At 40.8% G+C, this 26006-nt stretch overlaps 1 protein-coding gene across 2 annotated transcripts in view; it reads right to left on the bottom strand.

Moving 5' to 3' along the window:
- jazf1b (JAZF zinc finger 1b) overlaps window positions 1-26006 on the bottom strand; it is a 193524-nt gene that overhangs the window by 18854 nt on the left and 148664 nt on the right. For both annotated transcript variants that reach the window (XM_078420642.1, XM_078420651.1), the window contains one exon: window positions 25684-25880. In XM_078420642.1, coding sequence (XP_078276768.1) covers window positions 25684-25880 — 197 coding nt within the window. The remainder of the gene's footprint in view (window positions 1-25683; window positions 25881-26006) is intronic.

Consider the following 26006-nt stretch of genomic DNA (forward strand, 5'->3'; position numbering starts at 1 on the left):
ACTTTTTATATCTCTTAAATTTCCAGACCTTCTAGCTCTCAGGCTGCTGACCGTGAATTGTGTTAGACCTGTGCCGGTAAAGCAGTCCCAATGAAATTTGTACTGTTATTAGTCTACAAATAGGCTTCACGCCAATCAAATGAAGTCTGTAAAGCACTGGGAAATAGGTGGCATCCGGCACCATTTTGAAGTGAACTAGAAGAGACAGCAGCCAACCTTCTAACATGTCCGAATTGCTGCACCATTAACCAATGTGGTTTTAAACAGTCAGTAGATGCCTGTGGTCCAACCACCATCCCCTCCTAAACCTTTCCCTATTTTACAATCAATCTCTCTTTTGTCATTCAGAATGTCTTAATGTTACAAGAAATTCATATTTGTCTCCTTTTGCTTTAAAAAAAATCCTCTGTCGACCCTAAATGTAAATAGGATACCAGTTATTGAAAGTTTAAGCAGCGCTGTTGTTGAATCTGTTGTGAACATGACCTGAAAAATTACAACTTTGGTATCAGGTGGACTGATTTAACTCTTCCTGCCATCTTTGTGAACAGAAATGAATAGGACGTAGAATTGCATAATTCACAGTTCCGAAGCCATACATTCCAACAGTATCCAATCCTTGCAGCAAACCACAGAACGTTGTAACGGGAATTAATGACCGACGGGGCCTGACGCCACTGCGTTGCATGCTCATCAGCCAGATATCAGCCCCTCAGACAAGGGAAGCCTGCACCCAGGACCATACTGGCAGCTTGTTCTAAGGCAAGGCAGCTGGCGATCACAGGGTCGCAAAAATATTGCTCCAATGTATTAAATTGGCTCTTTTGGAGTTTTCCTACACAGCTAACATACTGCAGAGATAAAAGCTAATGTAAACATTAATAAAGATCATAACCCAAGAAACTATCATAACCTAAGAAACCAAAAGCAGTAGTAAGATTTGTATTGTTTTAACACGAAAGATCACTGGTTAGAGTAACAATTTGTAAACTACTGATATTTTTAAAATCAAATTACAGAAGGGCAAAAACTCTACTGTTCTGCATTCTGAATAATAATTAGTCATTACCATTCAACTGTAGCATAATGTAGGCATTATGAATGACAGTTAGCTGGACTATTGGGAGATGTGCAAGCCTTGCTCCAGCCGTACAAGACATCTGTCTGCAAAAAAACACTTTTCAACAAGCACTAGAGGTGCTCCAAGGCTGCCCGAAGAAGCAATATGCTGCCAAAGAGCAACAATGGTACTTTTCAAGGTAATGTTGCAGCAACTTACAAAGTCAATTACCAACTGAACAGGCTGACTCAAACAGTTTATAAAGCTAAACTTTCCATTCTCCTCTTTTCCTAACCTACAGGATAAATGTAGTGAAATCTTAATTTTTCCAGCACTTTCTGTGAACAGAAACAGAGTTAATATGCACTGAGTATATTTATCTACATATGAGAAGGGGCAGTTTTTGTTTTTATTTCAGAGTTCCAGCTATTGCATTGTTTTTTTGATTTTCAAGGGTAACTTGAATTTCTGATATGAGATTTATTTTGGATACGGTTTCAATTTGCAGAATGTGCTAAAGTGACTTACCTCATTTGGATAACTTTTGGAGATTTAACAATTAGTCTCAATGTTCCCACAGTAAGGACAAAATAAACTAACATTTTATTTGCATCAAAGGTGACTGCTGGATAGTATGCACTTAGTGTTGATAACCCCTGTGTACTGTGGGTGAGAAGAATTCTCACCTGTGGATTAGAGTTTTGATGATGTAGGTCAAAATCAAATTAATGGCACAAAGAGAAAGTGAGATATTTATCCAGCAGATTAACGTGGATTTAAAATAAAGAGGAAATTCAGTCCTTTTACGACCTTCACACATGCACTCCCAGCAGACATACTCAGAATCTCAGATAGATTTCTCTGTCTGTATACAAAGCTCATTTTACTCCAATCCGTAAAATTCTAAAGATAGACACAAAAAGCTGGAGTAACTCAGCGGGACAGGCAGCATCTCTGGAGAGAAGGAATGGGGGACTTTTTGGGACGAAACCCTTGTTAAAATTCTAATGCAGCAATCAAACAACATCAGACTGAGGAGGGGTCCTGATAACTGTCCATTCCCTCTACAGATGCTGCCTGACCTGCTGGGATTTAACAGCCCTTTGCCTTTGCTCAAGGTTTCAGCGTCTGCAGTTTCTTATGTCTTCAACATTACCTGAACCTTTGAAACATGAGTAACCATTGGTAAAACACTGGTCTAAAAGCAAAATGCAATTTGCAGTCATATCCACGATGGATCTGAGCATAGATTTCACAAAATAAATATACTCAATTTATCGACCCTAAACAGAAGCTACACTAAGTCGAAAGTCCAAAAAGACTTTTATAATTCCTTACAATACTCTTCCGGCTGGTACAAAAAATAAACTAATACCAAAAAGCCTAGTACCATTCTAGGAACATTTGCCATGTGGCATCTAGAAAGCTATCATGAATACAGCTTCAAAAGAGTTTTCACAATCCACCAAAAGATAAATAACCAAGAACAGACTTCCAAACATCACGTTTTCATGTAATTAAGTGAGGTGTGAGTACATCTCAAGTTGCAACAAATATGCATTTTCCAATGACTTTTAGTCATCTCAAGTGCTTTATAATTAAAACAGTATAAATATCTAACTTAAAAATATTAAGTATCAATGAGAAAAAATTCAAATGCTGAATGCACAAAACTGTTCATGTATTTCCATTTCCAGGAATGTCGGGGCTTGCTCCTTAGAAATGCCTAATTCATTCAAAATATTAATTCCAGTTAAAAACAAAATATTTTTTATGCCAGACATTTTTAATGGAAGGAAAAGGGATGAGGGGCATAATCAAAATATTGTAGAAGCTAGAAATATAAAAGAAAAATCTGGACATACATAGCAGGTCAGGCAGTATCTATTGAGAGTGAAGCAGAGTTAATATTTCAAAATGAAATATTTGGATTTCCTATGGTTTCTTCTCTGTTATCTCATTAATCACATTCATACTTAAAAGATTCACCTATTCACAGAAACATACAGTGTACCAATTTTATCCCTTGCAATTCAGGCTGGCCATTTTTGTCATCCCTGTTTAAACTTGCCCTCTTTACCTCATCTTCCCTAAATTGTATCTGGTGTTTCATCTCCCTTCAAACCCAGTTAAATTCATTCAATGTTTTTCATCCCCTTGACTACCATGCAGTTCAGGCATTTTAACCATCCGTTCAACTCTCTCAATTAAATCTTGATCTATTTTTTCCTCAGTTCAATGCTCTGCAATGCTCCCACCACCACCACCACAGACAATAGCATCACCTGCCTTCATTTAAATCTAGCATTTCTTCTCATACCGTTTGCCTTCACTGTTCCATCATTCACCCTGTCTTTCTCAATATGAAACACATAAATCCCTTCCTCCTTGTTATACATTTCCCTTTTGCCTTCACTTCCTTTTTCTCACTATTTCCATGTGTTCTCCCATCAATCCCTGCAGTACAGATCATGATTAAGCCTGCCACTGATAGAAGAGACGCAAGTGGAAATTTTAGGGGGGCACAGTGGCGCAGTGGTAGAGTTGCTGCCTCACAGTACCAGAGACACGGGTTCAATCCTGACTACGGTGCTGTCGGTTGGAGTTTGTACGTTCTCCCTGTGACCGTATGGGTTTGCCCCAGGTGCTCCGGTTTCCTCGATGTGTGTGTGAGTTTGTAGATTAAATTGCCCCTGGTGTGTAAGGTGTGAAACTGGGATAACACAGAACTAATGTATGGGTGATCGTTAGTGGGGCAAACTTGGTAGGCCGAAGGGTCTGTTTCTACGCTGTAACTCTAAACTAAACTAAAAGTGATTCTATTGTTCACACAAAGTGGAGGGAAATTTTGTTGTCATGAAAACAGTTGCCTCCAACATGTTGTTGCTAAAACTCTTTTCATTAGTGAATGAATATACCTCTCAGGTGAATGTCCAGTTGGTTCTGATCTGTGTTGGCAGATATCTGCACATTTGTTGTGGCCTGAAATTCTGACAACCCCATGAAATACTTGGCTTTTATGCATTTGTCTAGTTACTTGAGCTACTTGAGGATAAAAATGGCCCAGATACTTTAGACACTCGGGCACAAAGGAAATGTTTCCATTTTCAGTCATTGCAAATTAATTGTGCTCTGGCAAATGTTGAAAGAAAAGTTTAGAATTTGCAATTATGAATTGAGAATAAAAGAAGCAGCTGTTTTACTGTTCGGTAACCACAACAAATATAGTCTAGTTATAATCCAACGGCATTGTCTGTGTACCACACTATTTTTAATCAATTTTCCCCATCTTCTCTCCACATTTTCTTTCATGAATATTTGTGTGCTTTGGTGTTAATATTCAGAAAATATTTCAAGCTGCCTGTCCGTGGGTGCGGGGGGAAGAGAGGGGAAGTTTTGTTGTCTCCATCACAGTGAGGGGGTGTTTGGAGTCACTGTGATGGATGTTTGTGTTGGGGTCGTGTGTCCTGTGTTCTTTTCTTTTTTGCTGTGTCTTGTGACTGCTGAAATTTCGTTCGGTATTTATACCGAATGACAATAAAGTTTTGTTATGTTATATTCAGACTTCTCAGCAGTTTCTTGTTTATGCTTCAGATTTCCAGCACCTGCAGTTTTGTTTTTAATTTTCATCTCCTTGATCCATGTTTTATTGCAGTATTAATAGACCTGTAAGGGGGCTGAAGAGCATGCTCTTAATATGGCCTTTGCAAAGTCTCTAGAGTATGGGAGGAAGCCAAAGATCTCGGACGCATGTCACGGGGAGAACGGACAAACTCCATACAGACACGCACCCGTAGTCAGGATCAAACCCGGGTCTCTGGTGCTGTAAGGTAGTAGCTCTACCGCTACGCCACCATACTGCCCAATTTGACATGGTGTCACATTAAAGGCTGGTTCGCAAGATAAGAGCTCATGACATTGGGGAAGTATTGGCATGGATTGAGGATAATCAGAATAAAGAGCTTTTTTACATTAGAATAATATAATGAGCAAATGTCTTAAGAATCAGTTCTTAACCCCAACGTGTTTATAATTTATATTAATGACTTGTACTATGAGGCAGAGTGTAAGATATCCAAGTTTGCTGATGGCACAAAAATAGATGATGGGGCATGTTGCGATAATATTTGTATTCTGCAATGGGATATAAACAGGTTTAGTTTAGCAAATGGAGTTTAATGTGGGAAGTGTAAATTGTTACATTTTGTAAGAGAAACCTAAAGCAGACTTTTATTGAAATGGATAGAGACTGTAGGTGAAGGAAATACAGGAGGACTCCATATATTCTTGTGCACGAATTGCAAAAGGTTAATGGGCTTGTGCAGCAAATAGTTGGGAATGCAAATGCAATTGACCTGTATTGCAAAAGGGTTTGTGTTTCGAAATGAGGAAGTATTGTTGCAATTGTACAAGGTAATAAAGAGGCCATAACTGGAGTATTCTGCACAGTTTTGGTAAGTTTAGTTAAGAAAAGATAAATATCGGGTAGATACCCAGAATCTCTTGCCTAGAGTAAGGAATCGGGGTCCAGAGGTCATAGGTTCAAGGTGAAGGACAAAAGATTTAATAGGAATCCGAGGGGTAACTTTTTCACACAAAGGGTGGTGGGTGTATGGAACAAGCTGCCAGAGGAGGTAGTTGAGGCTGGAACTATCCCATCATTTAAGAAACAATTAGACAGGTACATGGATAGGACAGGTTTGGAGGGATATGGACCAAGCGCAGGCGGGTGGGACTAGTGTAGCTGGGACATTGTTGGCCAGTGTGGGCAAGTTGGGCCGAAGGGCCTGTTTTCACACTGCAACATTCTATGACTCTATATGGAGGAGGAGGGAGTTTCATTATGAGCAGCTAAACACACCTATATTATTTGGATTTAGAAGAATGTGGAGTAATCTTGCTGACACATGGAAAATTCTGAGAGGACATGGCATGGAAGATATTAAAATGTTTCCCCATGAGTAGAAGAATTTCAAACGAAGGATCACAGTTACAAGATTAGGAGGCAGTCACTTTAAAATGGAGATTCCTGCAAATTTCTTCTTGCAGAGGTTGTTCACATCGAGGATGGCAAATATTTGGAAGGAGCTGTGAGAGAAGGTAACCGAGCCTGATACTATTACAAATGTTTCAAAGGCATTCAGTAAGGGATTTGGATATGAAAGGAGAGGGATACAGGCCCGCTCGCAAGCCCCTCATCGCCCTGCATGGCCTGGCCGCGGCACTTTCCATCGCCCGGTGGGGGCTCAGGACCTTCATCGGCCTGCTCGGCTCGGCTCGGCCCTGGGACTTTCCATCGCCCGGTGGGAGCTTCAAAAAGTTGGGAGCCTCGATCACCTCGTGGCACCACGGGAGAAGAATGAGGAGGAGATAATGACTTTTCTTTGCCTTCCATCACAGTGAGGGTGTGCCTGGAGCAATCACTGTGATGGCTGTTTGTGTTAAAATTGTATCTGTGTCTCCTGTGCTTTTTGTTGTCTACTGCCGGACTCTGACGTGAGAGGACGCTGGCGCTGTTTATTCGCCGCTTCTCCGTTAGGATAGTTTGTCTGTTTGTTTTTATGTTATGATTGTTTTTGTAAAGCGCTTTGAGCTTCTGGTAAGGCGCTATATAAAATAAATGTTTATTATTATTATTATTATATATAAATGGGATTAATGTAGATAGGCAACAGAGTCTTCATGTACAACGTGGGCGAGTGTTGTTTCTGTGCTGTACATTTCTTTGATTCAACGATCAATATTCATAATCGCTTATGCCAAACCTTGAGCTGGATATTAGAATCAGTGCCCTAAGATGCAAAGAAAATATATTCACATTGCAGATTTGTCTAAACATGAAATAATTTATCTGAAAATGGATTTAATGCAATCCTTCCTTGGCAAGCCACTGATGATGGGAAGAAGGGCCAAGCAGTTTAAGAGTTGGCAGTAGTATGGATTTGAAGTTGAGGAGTGATCCTCCTGCCTTAAATGATATCCAAGTCTCACTGGGAATGATTTGTGAGCAGCATTCTGATTTTTAGCAGTTTTAACTGTGCAATCAAACTGCTGTGGCAATAGAAGTAAAAAAGAGAACTATGCTGTTGGATTAATGGATTTGCTGCTCATATTATAGTGGGTTTCAGATTATTCTGATCCCACCCAGCAGGTTTGCCAGCTTATAATAAGTTCTAAACATCCATAACTTGTAGAACACACATTGATCCCATCACCAACTATGAATCCAATACCTTCACCCATACCCTGACCCCCAATTCTGGTCCCAAATATACATCATTCTGAAATCTATGTTTCATCATTCTAGCCTTTTCAATCTATCGATGTAGAATTGATTTTAAAACAAGTTATTTGAACAAATGGCATTTCCACTTTGAGATTGTGTAAATTCCTATATATAATGAATCTACAGAAAGTGAAAAACACAAGGGAAAATAATTTCCCCCTCACTGTAGATATTTGGTTAAAAAGCATGCAATCCTGTGAGCATGTGGAGATTTGAAGCAGTGAAACTGAGAGCTCAAGAATTTAAATCATTCACAGCTTTGACATCTAACATTTACAAAAACAAAGTGCAGTTTATAAGTTTCTCAGTGAGATTTCTATAGATCAAACATAAGAATGAACTTGTGTTTGTGTGACATTCAGCACTATGCATACAGCAGAAATATTACAGACAGGCTGATTTAAAACATATTTAAAATAAAGTCAGTTGGCAATGGGACTGGGAACTACTTCCCACTGATCTTTTCCTTTAGGGCAGTGAGGAACGACTGCCAAATATTTAACATATGAGCAGCCCAACCACAGCAGGTTTTTAGCTAGCTAGTTATGTTTGAAATCAAAAGGTGCAAAGAAATGGCTTTCATTAATAGATCATAGACATCCATACCCTACTTCAGATGAAAAGGACCCTCCTGGTCTGATGCCTAAACCATTCTAAATTGCTGCTGAATTGATTTTTAACACAGTGTAAGTCCCTTTAATTATCCAAAACCTTTATCTCTTCTCTTGTTGTTCCTCTGCTTAAATATTCCTTTGTTTAATGTCCAATATTAAGTAGTGTGAAGGAGAAAAGCAATGAACTACCTGTTACATGGAACAATTTTAACTTTGAGTAAGTATTAATTTATGAATATGAATCTGTTTTTCTGAGGACATTGTATTGGGTAAATTACAAACTGTAATGTTGCTTGAAACCCATAATAATTCCTGTGTAAATATTCCTAAGAAGTAATAGAGGAGCTGTAATACTCCTGAACTCAAAAAAAGGAAAGTTGGGAAATCTAACCGAAACAATGGACATTAACAAAAGTGCATAAACTTGAACTGAAAATCTTTCAAAAGGAAAATCACTGCACAGTGTCTCACTCAGCTTAGAAAATTAGGTAAATGCTTCATTTATTGGAAAACAATAGTTCCTGATATTCAAAAAGGGTGTTAAAACAACCCCAGAGATATTATATTGTAACACTGAAAGTATGTTGGATGTGTTCCATTAATTGCTGCTAACCCAACCATTATAATGTATGAATAAACTGATTTGTATCCTCTCCATCTGTGAAATAACTCAAATATCAGAACCTGACTTCCATGGTCACAGGGTGGCAATGAGTTACACGCAGCCACTTTCCAGCCCACCAACTGTGCCTGGAACCTTCTAGCCCACCTACTGAAGGCCCATCTTCCAGCCATGACTCTGGTTAATGATGGGGCACCTTGCCATGCAGACAAAGATTAGCTGGAGAGAGAAGCATTCCAGCTCCTTCTGGCTCACAAGCATTGCTCTATTAATAACAACTGCTGTATCTGGCAGTTTCTACCTCTCTCTAGCTGCTGAGTTTCCCCAACCCTGGAAAACTCCAGGAGCCAGTGTTAAACTTAAGTGACGGCCAAAATCTAAAGAACAGAGCCTTGTTAACATTGTATAATTGCAGATCGAGTTCTCCAAAGTGAGTAACTTGCACACCCACGAAAAGGCTGCTGTTGAGTCAGAATGTATGTTCAGAGCAGATTGAGGTGCAATTTCAAATGCTTACTAATTTAACACAACTCCCACCCATTAGGGAGTTTAAAAGATATCCATGTATGGATACAGAAAATGAAAGCAAACACAACTAATCAGTGACAGCCTACTTGGACAGCAGTGGAGATCACACAGATAAATACAATACCTAAAAACATATATTTTTTGATCATTCAATTTGTCCAAAGATGAGAGACTGTTGAGGGTACAATTTTCAACTTTGAGTCAAACGGGTACAAAGTTAGGGTTAAGTGGCCACTCAAGGCCACTAGTTTGAAAATTGGTCAACTTCTCAGAAAAGACATAAACAGTCTGATAAAGTCCTGAAGCATTCTATGAAGTCAGAAATATAAATGTTCCATAAAAAAAACACGTACCTACTTCTGAGTTTTTCTCTTGTATTACAATGGTAAATATTCATTAAATGTACCTCATTAATTGTAGGGTGTGGTTTGGCATTCCAAGATTAAGAAAGACACTCCATAATGCAATTCTTTGTAAGTAGTTTCACACCAATGTTTAAATGTGTAAACAAAATTATTGTGGGATTGCAAATCACCCATTTAAAACCCTCTTAAAAATAGATATCAACGTATTGCCAAATTTCTACCTTAATTTGGTGCTACATTTTATTATTTCCTGGTGATAAATGGAATGGAGCCCTGTTGCCACAAAATCTTTTAACTTTGAACCCTTATTATGTTCTGCCAAGCTATGAGCCACCATTTCCCTAGAGTTTTCCTAATATCTGGGCAGAGTACACGTTTACTTTGTTTGCAATTCTATAATATAGTTTGTAATTGTCCAGAAGGTCAATTACATACAGGTGTTTTTCAATGTTATACAATTGACAAATTAAATATCTTTAAGTGCAAAGTAAGAATGATCATCTTGGAATGGTTTTATGCTACTCATTAAATTTGACTGGGCACTTGCAGGTATGGGTTACTCTTGCAAAGAAGACATTCAAAATTGCGAGGTTTCTTCCTTTTGTTTTCACTTTTTAATTTCATGTTTTTCGTGTACCTTGTCGTGTGTTGTGACTGTTGGCAGACCAATTTCCCTCTGGGGATGAATAAAGTTTTATTGTATCATATTGAGTATGAGCAACCTCTGACCCTGATTTACATGTTTAAATAACATATTCTGTGGGAATACACGTTATCCATTTAAAGGTTTTCCTAAATTTATTCTGCCCCACATTTGTTGTTCATGTTATCCTAGGAAGGCCCACTGTTGGCTACTCCTGGTAAAACATGAATATAAGAAACACTGTACCTGCATGTATTAAGAAACAGAAAATGCTGGAAACACTCCGAAGAATTAATTATTTACACTTTTTGAGCTATCACACTGTCATTTGCATTTACTAATCCCAACAATCGGCCCTTGCTCTCCAGCCCAACCCACCACCATTACTATCCATTAAAAATGCTGGTCCCATATCTTCTCTCCCCTTCAATGACTACTTTCAAAACCTGATCACCAAATACGGCTACAGTGGCACAACTTTATGTTTCTCTTATCTTCAAAATATTTCACCAACCATATGAAAGCAAGGACAAAAGAAAAAAAACATTAATATTTTATTTTAATATACAATGGAAAATGTTTGAAATATTGCAGTATTTGAAAGATGGATAAATAAATCTAAATTAACTCCAACTGATTTGTCGCTGTATTCTATCTTTTTTGTATTATGAAGCAATTATTTCTATCACATATCACTATACTTAAAATACAACTAACTGAGATGTGCATGAACATTTCAGAATGACATGCAAACCTTACGTCAGTGGTTAGTTTTATGTTTGCGAATGGGAAATTTTAGGAGAAAACTAGACTGGTGAGTAAGGTGGGCCTAAAATTGTCGCACTATCGTGTACCATTTTGGCTGTAGTTCAGGAACAGGAACAAACAAACAAACAAACGAGAGTTTTAGTACATAGATTCCAAGTTTTCTGGGGATTTATGTATATTTACAGAGGGAGGGATTGTTTCGGGATAATAGTTTAGGGAAACCCTGAATTACTACGTTTGATTGAACATTTTGAAGAGGTAACAAAAAAGCGATAAAGGCAGTTTGGTAGATATTTTCTACATGGACATAAGTAAGGCATTTGGCAAGATCGCACATGGTAGGCTGGTCCAGAAGGTTATGGCATATCGGAACTACATCAAAAATTTACTTGGTTTCGGAGGCGCAGAGTAATGTTGAGAGGGTGATTTTCTGATTGAAAGACTGAGATATGTGGTGTACCACAGGGATCCATGCAGGGAACTTTACTGTTTACAATATATATTAACAACTTGCATATTCACCCACATGTTTAGACCGTAATGTTGTATCCTTATTGTTTGGACTGGAGACCTCCATCTGCGGATGGATATTCGATTTCCTGATGGGCAGGCCCCAGGTGGTGAGAATTGGCAGCCACACCTCTTCCTCACTGATCCTCAACACAGGCACACCACAGGGCTGTGTGCTCAGTCCTCTCCTGTACTCCCTGTTCATGCACGACTGTACTGCTAAGCATAGCTCAAACAGCATCCTAAAGTTTGCTGACGACACGACCATCTTGGGCCTCATCACAGACAACAAAGAGACAGCCTACAGAGAGGAGGTAAAGGCACTAAACAGCTGCCAGGAAAATAACCTCTCTCTCAATGTCAGCAAAACTAAAGAGATGATCGTGGACTACAGGAGACAGTGGGGGAGTGGACACCTCCCCATCCACATCGGTGATGCTGAGGTTGAAAGGGTCAGCAGCTTTAAGTTCCTCGGTGTGCGCATCACTGAGGACCTTTCCTGGACACTGCACACGGACACAATAACAAAGAAGGCCCACCAGCAACTCTTTTTCCTGAGAAGACTGAGGAAGTTTGGCATGAACGCCAGCATCCTCACAAACTTCTACAGATGCACCATCGAGAGCCTGCTGACGGGCTGCATTACAGTCTGGTACGGGAACTGTTCTGCTCACAGCCACAAATCACTACAGAGAGTGGTGAAGACGGCACAGCACATCACTGACAACTGTCTCCCGGCCATTCAGCATCGCAGCATCATCAAGGACCACAGCCACCCAGCACTCAGGCTGTTCTCCTTGTTACCGTCAGGCAGACGATACAGGAGTATGGCTGAGCGTACCACCAGACTTAAGAACAGTTTCTACCATCAGGCCATCAGGCTTCTGAACTCATAAACACATTTCAAATCATATATGTTGATTATTTTTTAATATTGTCTTTTTAACTATTTTTAATACTGTCTTTTTACCTTACTAATGTCATTTAAAAATCTTATTTATCCTTGGAATATTACTGCTGAGGTGACCCGTTGTCTTGTCAAATACATTGCATTGTACCGTTGACCCTGTGCAGGTGAAACAAAAATTAGTGGTGTGGAAAGCGAACAAGGCTATCTAAGGCTAAAGCAGAATAATAGATCAAATGGAAGGTTGTTGGAGCACAGGCAGATTGAATCTGATAAGTGCAAGGTGATACATTTTGGGAAGTAAAAAAAAAAGGTGCATATACAGGAAATGATACGGCACTAAAAAACATTGATGAACAGAATTCTTGGGCAGTTGACATACTTGCCTTCATATATTGTGGGGTGGAGTACAGATTGTTGTGTTTGTCACAATGTTGCATTGTAGCTTTGTAGAGCACTGATCTGGGAAAACCTGATGAGTAGTTCTGGTCACCACACTGTAGTGTGGATGGGGGAGGGGTGTGTGGTTGTACCACAGTAGTGTGTGATTCACCAGGGCTTTGACTGGATAGGAGAACTTTGGTTGTGGGGAGGATTGTATGTGCTAGGCTTGTTTTCCTTGGAAGCTGACAGAAGTATATATATAATTATTAAAAGCAAAGGTATGTAATTAAAGTATTTTTCTCATTGTAAATACCAAAAACGAAGGTATAAATTTAAGGTGAGAGAAAGGAGTTTTCAAGGGTATCTGAAGGATAGGTATTGTTTACACAGAGAGTGGTTGAGATTCGAAACTTGCTGCCAGAGGCAGTGGTGGCATTAGATATAATTATTATGCTTACGAGGCAGGCACAATGTGGAAACAAGGAACTGACACAAAGTGCTGAGGTAACTCAGCAAGTCAGGCAGCACCCCTGGAGAACATGGATAGGTAATGCTTTGGGTCAGGAACTTCTACTATACTGTCAGGGAACATGAAGTTTTGTTTCACAGCAAAAATAAGGGCCCTGACCCAAAATGGCACCTAACCATGTACTCCAGTGATGCTACCTGGCCCCCTGAGTTACTCGAGCATGTGTTTTTTTAATGTACTTAAGAGGCATTTAGACAAACATTGAAATAGGCAAGACACAGAAGAATACTCTCCTACAGCGGGAAAATGTAAAAGGGTAAAAAGATCACCATGGGTGCAGTGGGTTGAAGTGTCTGTTTCTGTGCTGAACATCAATTTTACTAAACATGATTGCTTTTGCATCATTGTACCTGTATAACAGGAAAATGTAATAATGAAGCAAATCTTCAATCAACACATCAATATTGGTTTCATATAAAATCTTAAAACCCAGGACCACACACCCAAGGCAAATCCTACTCACAATTCATTTACCTGTGACACTGTAATGAAGAGCAGCACAGTGGTGCAACAGTAGAAGCTCCTGGGATCTTGTGGAACCCACCCCGGCCCCATCACCAGTGCTTTGGTTCCCTCACACACCCCAAAGTCATGCAGGATGTCAGATAACAGTGAATTTCGCCTGGTGGAAGTGGGTGGCAGAATTAATGGGAACATTAGGGGAATAGGTTACAGGGAACATTACGGTGGGAATGGGATTGCTCTATGAGACAGCTTAAATGGCCTTCTACTATATTGTCAGGGAACATGAAGTCTTGTTTCACAGCAATAACAAAAGGGGTTAACGTTTGGTCCAAGAGTTGCATTTCAGCTTTCCACCAAAATGGCGTTTAAACGTCTTGGTGTACACCTTTTTCTGTACCCGAGAATGACCACAATGCATCCATAATTGTAACAGGCTAATTGTAACAGGTTAAAATCCTTCCTTTGTCCCGCCTCCCTGACATCAGTCTGAAAATCCTTCCTTTGTCCCGCCCCCCTGACATCAGTCTGAAAACCCCACTACTGGCCACATCTTCCCATCCCCTCCCCTTTCTGCGTTCCGCAGAGACCGTTCCCTCCGTAACTCCCTAGTCCACTCGTCCCTTCCTACCCAAACCACCCCATCCCCGGGCACTTTCCCCTGCAACCGCTCGAGATGCAACACCTGTCCCCTCCCCCCTCAACTCCACCCAAGGACCCAAACAGTCTTTCCAGGTGAGACAGAGGTTCACCTGCATCTCCTCCAACCTCACCTATTGTATCCACTGCTCTAGATGTCAACTTCTTTACATCGGCGAAACCAAACGCAGGCTCGGCGATCGTTTCGCTCAACACCTTCGCTCAGTCCGCCTTAACCAACCTGATCTCCCGGTGGCTGAGCACTTCAACTCCCCTCCCGCTCCCAGTCTGACCTTTCTGTCATGGGCCTCTTCCAGTGCCATAGTGAGGCCCACCGGAAATTGGAGGAACAGCACCTCATATTTCGCTTGGGCAGCTTGCAGCCCAGCAGTATGAACATTGACTTCTCCAACTTTAGATAGTTCCTCTGTCCCTCTCTTCCCCTTCCCCTTCCCAGTTCTCCCTCTATATTCCTGTCTCCATCTATATCCTTCCTTTGTCCCGCCCCATATCCTTCCTTTGTCACCGATTCCTTCTCTCCTGAGATGCTGCCTGACCTGCTGAGTTATCCAGCATTCTGTGAATAAATACCTTCGATTTGTACCAGCATCTGCAGTTATTTTCTTACACTAAATTATCCAGTCAACTTCATATCTATGTTGCCAAACATATCCTCTGTGCCTAATCAATTTTCCACTGAACTTCTGTTTCCTTTCAAAGTCTGCGTGATTTTTCCCCTATATATAGATACCAATATTTGCTAAATAAAATGATGACATGCAAAAATAAATCACCTGACAAACACAGAATCTCCAGAGACCATAATTGACGGTGGTAACCGTGCTGCCAAAAATGGAATAATGAAAGCTATATTTCAGGGATCACATTAATATTAATTCCACCATAAAATAGTTTAACACAAGACTATATATATGCAAGGCAAAAGCTATCCATGATATCTTTACCTGGGGAGCTATTAGAAAACTGTATCTTTGTAAAACTGAATTGACTTTGGCCTTGCACGTTGTATTTTAACATGAAACTGGAAAATGTGATTTTAATTGGGCTGAGACCCTGTGCCTTTGGATATTCAAATACCCCACATATTTTTTTTGCTCACTTGGCAGGTTTTATCCCTGTAATAGGATGAATAGAGAATGTAGAAACGTATGAGGCTTGTAAACAACATAACAGCACATTTTCAGCAATCCACATGCATCTCATTAACTATATATTCACTATATTCCATTTTAATCTTTCTCACGTTCGATATCCATCTTCCTGAATTATTTTGTGTTAAGAAAGGAAACCCTATTTTCCATCTGAGAGAGTAAGCAATAATAATTGTAATTATGGGGGATGGGGATGAGGAAAACAGAAGAAATCTGAAATGTTATCTAGCTTTCTGTTAGGATAGATGAGATCCCGCCAAGACTGTGCTATCAGGATGCCTATTTTTAAATTATGTATTCCAGAAAGATAAACCAAATGTAATCTCTGAAAATTCAGATTCTTCCTGCACGAACAAAAAAGACACAACATTTAGGGCATTTAATTACCAAATGTAGTTTAGTTTGATTATGCTGCTGGCCTTGCCGAGGCAGCGTGAGGTATAAATGTAAGGGGACAATATACAGTTCATGCAGGAACCTTAACAGCACTGATGCACAGAGGGTTTGATGTTTGAGTTTAGTTTATTGTCACGTGTACCGAGGTACAGTGAAAAGCTTTTGTTGCGTGCTAACCTGTCAGCGGAAAGACTATACATGAATACAATTGAGAGGGATTTTGGGGTCCGAGTTCATAACTTCCTAAAAGTAGATAGGAGTGGTAAAGAAGGCATCTAGTATACTTGCCTTCATTGGTTAGGTCATTGTGTACAAGAGTCAGGAAGTGATAACAAAGCTTTAGTTAGGCCACGTTTGAAGTACTGTGTGCAGCTCTGGTTGCCCCGTTACAGGAAGGATGTCGAGGCTTTAGAGATGATGCAGTGAAGATCTACCAGGAAACTGCTGGATTAGAGGTTATTAGCTAAAGGAGAAGGTGGGACAATCTTGGATAATTTTCTCTGGAGCGTCGAAAGCTGAGGTGAGACCTGAGAGAAATCAATAAACTCTGCAAGGTGTTGATAGTATTTGACATTTCCACCTTAGGAAAAAGATCCCGATTGTCTGAATCGTTGCCTTAGGGAATAAATGTCAAACACTAAAGGCTATAGCTTGGTGAGGTGGATACTTGAAATAAGATGTGCAGGCCAAGTTTTCTTAATCAGGGAGTGGTAGGGCCCGAAATGCACTGCAATGGAGCAACACGGCTCGTGTGCAGGCAGAAGGAATGAATTTAATTTGGCATTTATTCACAAAATGCTGGAGTAACTCAGCAGGTCAGGCAGCATCTCGGGAGAGAAGGAATGGGTGACGTTTCGGGTCGAGACCCTTCTTCAGACATTTGGCATCATGTTTGGCTCTCTCCATAACTGTGCAATGTCTTGTGCAGAGCTGTTGCTCTCTATCTCCTTCCTGTATTCCTTCTCTTCATTGTTCAAGATCCGCCCTACTACTGTAGTGTCATTTGCAAACTTGTAATGGGTGTTAGAGCAGAATTTGGCCACACAGTCACGAATGTACAGGGAGTATAGTAAGGGGCTGAGAACCCATAGGATTAGCAATCTGGGTGGCGAAGAGTATAGAACTAGCAATTCTCAAGTGCACTGGAACCCATCATACTGCTACTGGAGAAACAGGAGTTTCTGCACCATTTTCAGGTTCGGGATAGATGATGCTGATCAGTCTTCTCCTGGAGTCACCACCTGGAGTCACCACCTGGAGTCACCACCTGGAGTCACCACCTGGAGTCACCACCTGGAGTCACCACCTGGAGTCACCACCTGGAGTCACCACCTGGAGTCACCACCAGTACCTATCCAATTTAATGTGGTCTGTGTGATATCAATAAATGTGAATACAAATATCACAAACAACATTTTGATGATAATGGTGAAGACCTACACTGCTAGCTCTCCACTGGCCTACACATCCCAGATCAACATCTAGCCCACAAAATGCAAGATTGTTTCATCATGCTCTGCAATTACAATATCACATCAAAAAATGCATTATGATCCAAGATGAATTAAATCATTGGTAGATGCCTGTCACCACAATATCTGTATCCTCCATTACTAAAACACTGCAGTTGCAGAATAAATAAAAGGTGCACTTGAGTGATTCTTTAAGGTTGCTGTGATAACATCTCCTTTGACTTGGGTTTGTTCTATGACCAAAGACAAAATAAAATCAGAATGTTGAATGCTTCCAGCCTTCTCTAAATAAGTCTCAGATTTACAGCATCTGCAATTTCACCCCACCCGGCACTGATACATAAATAAATATAAATAAATGCTGTGAGGATAACATTCACTGCCGTAGAACATAGAACATGACAGTACAGGAATGTGCCCTTCGACCCACAATGTTTGTGCCGAACAAGATGCCTAGTTGAACTGATCTCCGCACTTCCAAGTGCCTACCTAAAAACCTCTTAAATGCCACTATTGCATCTGCCTTTTATCACCATCCCTGGCAATGCGTTCAAGGCTCCCACCACCCTGTGTCAAAAAACTTGCCACGCACATTTCCATTCAATGTTTCCTCTCTCAACCTTATAGCTATGCCCTCTCGTGTTGGACATTTCCACCCTGTGATAAAGGTTCTGTCTACCCTACCTAATAGTTATACCTTATAGTTCATATCAAGTTTCCCTTCAACCTCCAGCATTCCAGAGAAAACAAACCAAGTCTATCCAACCTCTCACTGTAGCTGAAACCCTCTAATCCAGGCAGCATGTTAGTAAACCTCCTCTGCACCTATCCAAAGCTTCCACATCTCACAGGTAATGGGACGATCAGAACTGCACTCAATACTCCAAATGCGACCTAACCAAAGTCCGAGAGAGCTGCATCATGACTTCCTGACTCTTATATTAATTAGCAATGAAGGCAAACATACCATTTGCTTTCTTTACCACCCTACCTACTTGTGCTGCCACCTTTAGTGAACTATGAATTTGGACTCCAAGAGCCCTCTGCATATCAATGCTGTTAAAGGTCTTGAAATTAACTGTATGTTCTCTCCTTACACTCAATCTCCCAAAGTGCAACACCTCATATCTGCTTTAAAGAAATGTAGACCTGATGGGTTCAAGAAAGGTAATCACACAATAGATGTGAACAACTGTAGAGCCTCTCAATGTGAAAGTGATCACTGTTTGTGGAGCACAATGCAAGAAAAATAACAGCATGCCAGATGTAGACTTAACCATGAGGCTTGCTTTACTACATAATATAAATGTCAAAACATTTCTTCAAGATAGTGATTCCCTTAATTGTCCTTTGGTTTAGTTATGCCATAATTATGGCATTATCTTAAGCTGATGATAGAAAACCAGTATTACAGTAAACCCTTGTTATAACAGACCATGGGGGGGGGGGGATACCAAGTAAGGTATTATCATTGTATTTAGTTGAAAGAAAGAACTGCAGATGATGGTTAATACACAAAAGGACACAAAGTGCTGGAGTAGCTCGGCAGGTCATGCAGCATCACTGGAGAACATGGATAGGTGATGTTAGGACCCTTCTTCAGATTGATTCAGTCTGCTGAGTTACTCCAGTACTTTGTATTGTTTCACCTCAAAGCTAGGCGCCAACACCGCTGGTCAGCCCTTCTTTTCCGGTTGACGCGGCTGTTATTGAAGCTTATGCTGTAACCCCACCTCCAACGACAAGAAGCGCTCGGTTTACGAGGGGCTCCTTCCCCTCTCACTTGCTGCTGCTTCCAAGGTGGAATAAGTCCGTCACTCCGGGAGCGAAAGAGGAGGAGGCGGTGGTGGTGCTGGGAGGGAGAGGGGAAGAGGCCGAGTGGACAGAGAGACGGGAGAAGGAGGCGCTGGTGGTTGATTGGACAAAGTGAGAGAAACGAGTGGAGGCAGCCCCTTGGTGACTGAGCGCATCCTGCCGGCAGCTGCAGCTCGAAGAAAACACTGTCCCCCCCCGGGGGTTGGGGGGTGGGGGGGGGCTACAGTGTGAGCCGCAACAACAGCCGCCTCAACCGGTACCACGCAGTGAGTGAAGAAATGCTTGCTGGTGCACCTTGCTGGCTGGGCTGGGGCCTCGGTAGCCTGACCTCTAAGAGGCTGGGAAGGTGGTGTGAGTCAGGGGTCTGTCCGCTGTAACCGGATTCCATTATAAAGGGGTCCGTTAAAACGAGGATTGACCATAATTTCAATAGAAATAAAGATCCAAAGATAGCTAATTTCCCATAAATCTTTGTTTTCTAATTAAAGACAACACCTTGGTTCTGTTGCGTCGGAAGATTTTTTTAATGACTCTTACATAATTTTAGACTGCCCAGAGAGATGATTGATATATGTCTATGACGCGATTCTATCCTGTGGTCTCTCATAGTTTTTGGCTACCTCTATGTCCAGAAGTGAGGATATAATGATTCATATCGGGCAATTACAGGAACCATGCTGCCTAACCTGATTATTTATACAGTCTGTATTTGACAGAAACACCATACAGAACTTAAGACTGCAGCTTTTGTGAAAATGTTGAACGGATAATGCTGCATATACTAAATATGTATCTTTGAAGTTCCAATTAAAGTGGTTCATATTTTTTGATGAAGGTTTTATGAGTGGGAACAAGGCAGCTAACGGCAACCTTTGAGAATTTCACATCAACCCTTTTGCTACCCATATTTATTCAGCTGTTTACAAAATACTGCAGTGTTGGAAATCTCCATTTAACTCTCCTGATATGCTCCTTAGGAATTACTTTCTAAATTGTCTCAAAAAGATGAAAAGAGGAAATAACTTTTGAGTTTCTTTCCATTCAAGTCAGCAACACTAATTTAAAGACCCGATAATGTAAATCAGCTGCTGCTTAGGTAGGTTGAGATGACAGGTTTTAAACAGAATAATTTGTGAATGTCATGGAAACCGAAAACGAGTGAACAAGTGAACACAGTAAAGGAACAAGCTGAGAAGCAGAAATAACCCGCAGTTTATTACTGTGATGTCAGCAGCTGATGGTGGATGCAGGGGAATAGCGCACTTGTGCCTAGTTTCCAAACTCTTGAGGAGCCTTTAACTTTTTTTCACAGGATCAAGAAGGCACACTCATCAATACCACAAAAGGCATTGTTTACCATCTTGACAAATGTAAATTACATTTATAGAGGTGTGCTGTTTAAAATAGATTTTTCCTTATTAAAATGATAACAACATTAATGTACATAATTTATAGTGTTATAAGTAAATGCGCCTCTGTGCCAGTTCCCAATTATAAATGCAAGCAAACACAGCAGCTCTACTGACACATAACTGCGGTCTAGCCATGGAAGTGCGAGTACCTATTCAAGCCAACTCAGGTATTTATCGATCTGAAGTACAGTGAGGTTAAAACGGTACAACAAAAATCTTGTTTGTAGCACCATCGCAGGCACACAGACCCGGACAACACATAAACATTAATTGCACATAAATTATCCATGAATACTCTAAGAGAGTGACAAGATAAAACTGCAAAAAAACAAAAACAAGTCTGTGGTGGTCCGTAGTGTTCCTTTGCTGAGGTAGGTTTAGAGTTATGCAGGTTGGTTCAACAACCTCACGGGTGTAGGAAAGCAGCTTTCTCTGAACCTGGTGGCGTGAGACTTCAGGCTTCTGTACCTCCTGCCCAATCGTACCAGCGAGAAGAGGGTGGTGATCCTCTATAATAAATGCTACCCTCTTGAGGCAGAGCATCATGTAGAGCATCAAATTTGACATGGAAGGCAGTGCCTTTGATGAATGGAGCTGTCTCCCCCTACTCTCTGCAGCCTCTTGCATTTCTGTGTGTTGGAATGTCTGGCTGCATCAAGGCATGATGCAGCCAGAGAGGATATTTTCCATAAATTTCCAGAAATTTGTTACAGTATTCAGTGACAGGCTGAATCTCTTTAAACTTCACAGAAAGTAGAGAATGGCGGCATTCCTTCTTCGTGATTGCATCTCCACGGTGGGCCCAGGACAGGTCATCCAAAATGTTAATGCCCAGGAATTTTATTTTGTTAACGTTGAGCGAGATGTGGTTGCAGCACCACACAAGCAGCATTTCTAACGTTGTCCTGTACACTGACTCATCACCACGTGTGATTTGAACAACAACAACAATGGTGTTGTTAGCAAACTATGTCATTTTAGCTGTGCTTAGCCATATAGTCATACAGTAAAGAAGGAGGCAATGCACGCAGTCCTGAGGAACTCCTGTGCTGGCTATCTGTGAGGAGGATTTGACATCAAGTCTACCAGTGAGGAAGTCAGGAATCCATTTGCAAAGGAAGGTACAGAACTTCAGGTTTTGGATCTTAGATAAGGATGATTGTGGTGAACAGCAGCTATAATTGATGAACAGCAGCATAACATTAGTCTTCCGGTTATCTAGATATCCAGAGTCGATTGGAGAGCCAGCGAAATAGCATTTGCTGTTGACCCTATTGGGGTGATAGGCAAATTGAGGCGGATCCAGGTTATTTTTTGAGGCAAGAGTTGCTTTATTAGCAAAGTGTTTCATTACAGTGGATGCGTGCTACTGGAGGGTAGTCATTGAGGCACATCACCATGCTCATCTTAAAAACCTGTATGATAGATACCCTTTTGAAGCAAGTGGGACCAAAACTCAGACCACAGAAGCAAGGAGGTTGAAAATATCCTTAAATACTTCAGCCAGTTGGTCTGCACAGGTCTTTAGCACTCAACTAGTAGCACTGTCTGGGTTGGACACTCTGCGTGGATTCACACTTCTGCACGATGCTCTGATGTCGGCCTCAGAGACTGAGAACACAAGGTTGTCAGGGGGTGTGGGATCTCATGTAGGTATCATTGTTCATGTTTTCAAAATGTGCATAAAAACATTGGAGCTCATCCAAAACTAATGTACCAGTGCCATAAATGCTACCTGGTTTCAAGTTGTAGGTAATGATAGCATGCAAGCCTTGCCACAGCTGTCGAGTACAATTGCTGATATTAACAAATATCTTTTGAAGTAACTTCCCTGTCAATTTATGCTCACTTACTCATTTTGATAATATTGTACTTAAGGGAAGAAACTATTTCTTCACAACAGAATGCAGAAAGGATTTATCTTTAACAACTTTGTTAATCACTGTTCTGACTCACAGCAATTGCATTGCTTTTGCTATATTCTTTACAGTATTATTAAGAGCAGGTTTGGGCCTTCCACAAACTAAGACATTCGCAGCACATGCAATACAGATGTCAGAAGGTGGGGAAAAAATGAAATTAGCTACTGATTCTGTTCTCAACTAGAACCTGTAGCTGTGACAATCTAGGAGGCACCAAATAAAATTACAATATATCAGAACTTTAGTTTCAGAACCAGTCATAGGTTAGTTACAAATAAGAAAGGACATTAATCATTAATCTGAGAGCTATATCCCATTTAATTGCAATTTTGTTAAACCTTAGTTCCTGATACTCTCAGCCTGTATGCAATCTTTGGCACAGTTTATCATACCATTCTCCTCCCACAATGTTTGTGCTGAACATGATGCCCAGCTGAACTGATCTCATCTGCCTACACATGATCCATATACCTCTATTACCTGTACTTCTATGTGCCAATCTAAAAGCCTCTTAAACGACACTATTGTATCTGTCTCTACCATCACCCAAGGCAATGCGTTCCAGGCTCCCACCAATATCTGTGAAACAAAACACCCCATACATCTCCATTAAACGTCCCCCCCTCACCTTATAGCTATGCCCTCTAGTGTTTAAAAATTCCATCTTGAGAAAAAGGTTCTGATTGCCTACCCTATCTATGCCTCTCATAATTTTATGTACTTCCATCATCTTCCCTCACCTCCCACGTTCCTGAGAAAACAAACCAAGTCTATCCAACCTCTCCCTGCAGCTGGATGCCTCTAATCCAGGCAGCATTGTGGTAACCCGATGTTACTCCAGCATTTTGAGTTTATCTTTAGCATTCTGGTAAGACTCCTCTGCACCTTCTCCTAAGCCTCCACATCTTTCCTGTATTGGGGTAACGAGAACTGCAAGCAATACTCCAAATGTAACCTAACCAAAGTCCTATAGGGGTTGCCTCATGACTTCCTGACTCTTATATTCAATGCCCTAACAATTAGGGCAAGCATACCATATGCATTCTATATCACCCTATCTATTTGTGCAGCAATCCTTCGAGAGCTATGAACTTGGATTCCAAGATCCCTTTGTCATTCGTGCTGTTATGGGTCTTGCCATTAACTGTACACTTTCCCCATACTTTCAACCTCCCAAAGTTCAACACCTCGCGCTTATAACCATATAACCATATAACAACTACAGCACGGAAACAGGCCCGTTCGGCCCTTCCAGTCCACGCCGACCACTCTCCCTGATCTAGTCTCATCTACCTGCACTCAGACCATAACCCTCTAATCCCCTCTTATCCATATACCTATCCAATTTACTCTTAAATAATAAAATCGAGCCAGCCTCCACCACTTCCACCGGAAGCCCATTCCATACAGCCACCACCCTCTGAGTAAAGAAGTTACCCCTCATGTTACCCCTAAACTTTTGTCCCTCAATTCTGAAGCTATGTCCCCTTGTTGGAATCTTCCCCACTCTCAAAGGGAAAAGCCTACCCACGTCAACTCTGTCCGTCCCTCTCAAAATTTTAAAAACCTCTATCAAGTCCCCCCTCAACCTTCTACGCTCCAAAGAATAAAGAATAAAGACCCAACCTGTTCAACCTCTCTCTGTAGCTTAAGTGCTGAAACCCAGGCAACATTCTAGTTAACTTGCTCGGATTAAACTCCATCTGCTATTTCTCTATCAATTTCAGCAGATGATCTATATCCCGTTGTATCCGACAGCCTTCCCCATGGTTTGTAACTCCTTCAACTTTGGTGATGTCAGCAAACTTACTCACCAACCTATCCACATTTATGTCTATGTCATTTATTTAAATAACAAACAGCAGAGGCCCCAGCAACAGATCCCTCTGGAACTCCACTGGTCAAAGGCCTCTAGCCAGAATATTTACCTTCCACCATAACCCTCTTTCTGTGAATAAGCCAGTTCCGAATCCATATGATCAAGTCATTGTGAATCCCGTATATCTTAATTTTCTGAGTTAGCCCATGATAAGGGACTTTATCAAAAACCTTATTAAAATCCATGTATACAATATAACCATCAATCTCCTTTCTGAATGGTCTTTCCATAAGCTACGGCATTGTCCGATTCTCCTCAACCCAATTTGCTCTTCCTATTGTACTCAAGTTTAACTTGATTGCATTTCTGCATAGTATTATCTGATCTGACAGGATAGCATGCAAAACCAAGCTTTTCAATGTATTTTGGTACACGTGACATTAATAAATGTAATCGTATCCTAGGATCTTTTATAGGCTTCCTCTATTTCCTCTCTAGTGATTGGACCATGATATTTCATACCAGCTACACCTCACCATGATCCCTCAAGCAGGGACATGTCTCTGATTTAACACACGTCCTGTCCAACATCCACTACTAGATTAAAAGTAATACCCTCCAGGGGAAGATTGAGATCATTGTCTTATGTTCCAATTACAAGTAGGAGATAGTCTTTACAGGAAGCAGGGTGGGAACACTTACTTTGCACTGATCCTATTTTATTGTCCTTATATTTCCAGCAACATCTTCCACATTCTACCACCCATCTACACACTTGGTACAATAAATAGTGGTTTATCAACCTATCAACTATTGCCTTTTGCAAAGTGAGAGAAAACCTGAACACACAGAGGAAACCCACCCGACACAGGGAGAATGTGTAAACTCTGTTCGGGTGGAATCATTTTCATTTCTTCACTTTGTAAATCGGTTTCATGTGATCAAATGTTCAGTTGGAAAGGACATTTCATCTCCAATTTCAAAAATGCAAAAGCTCTTCTGAATTACTCCCCTGATGAAATTCAGGTTTTTCTAGGTGTTACAGTTGGTTTTAAAAAAAAAGTATTAATGAAGTTTAATCTTGTTTTTGCTTCTACCACACAGAATCAATTTCTTATAATAGACTTGCCACTTCTCAAACAAAACATCTAACTCCGCTTGCTCAAGCTTCCTGACTTTGAGTGACCATCATTCTCTCACATGTATCTTTTGGTAGGGTTTTACGAAATTGTATTCAGAATCAGCAGCACAACCTGAGTGTTTCCTCTCCATAGTTTAGAAATGGCAAGGCCATTGATATCGGTCAATTTTAAAAGAACAAACTTGCATATTCAGTGGGACTAATTGTTCTTTTGTACCTGTGGGAGTGATGCTTCGAAATGATGACGATGGAGTTACGGGTGGCGTGACAGGAGGAGTAAGGCTGCCGCTGTTATGACGCTGCGGTGTTGAAATACTTCCTCGACCAATTGTACTTGATAATGATAAAGAGAGTTTCGGCTGAATCTTCTTCTTCAAGGTTTCTTGTTCCCGGCGAGCAGCATCTGTCATAAATCTGCAGTAGCAAAACAAAGCACAGAGGATTTGTGGCCTTCCTACCAGAAATAACGTTTTCCCAGGTCACTTTAACTGTATCAAACCTTTTAGGATACATGAAAAAAATAATGTGGGAGGAATGTAG

The sequence above is a fragment of the Rhinoraja longicauda genome, chromosome 2, assembly GCF_053455715.1.
Source record: "Rhinoraja longicauda isolate Sanriku21f chromosome 2, sRhiLon1.1, whole genome shotgun sequence".
Classification (NCBI taxonomy): domain Eukaryota; kingdom Metazoa; phylum Chordata; class Chondrichthyes; order Rajiformes; family Arhynchobatidae; genus Rhinoraja; species Rhinoraja longicauda.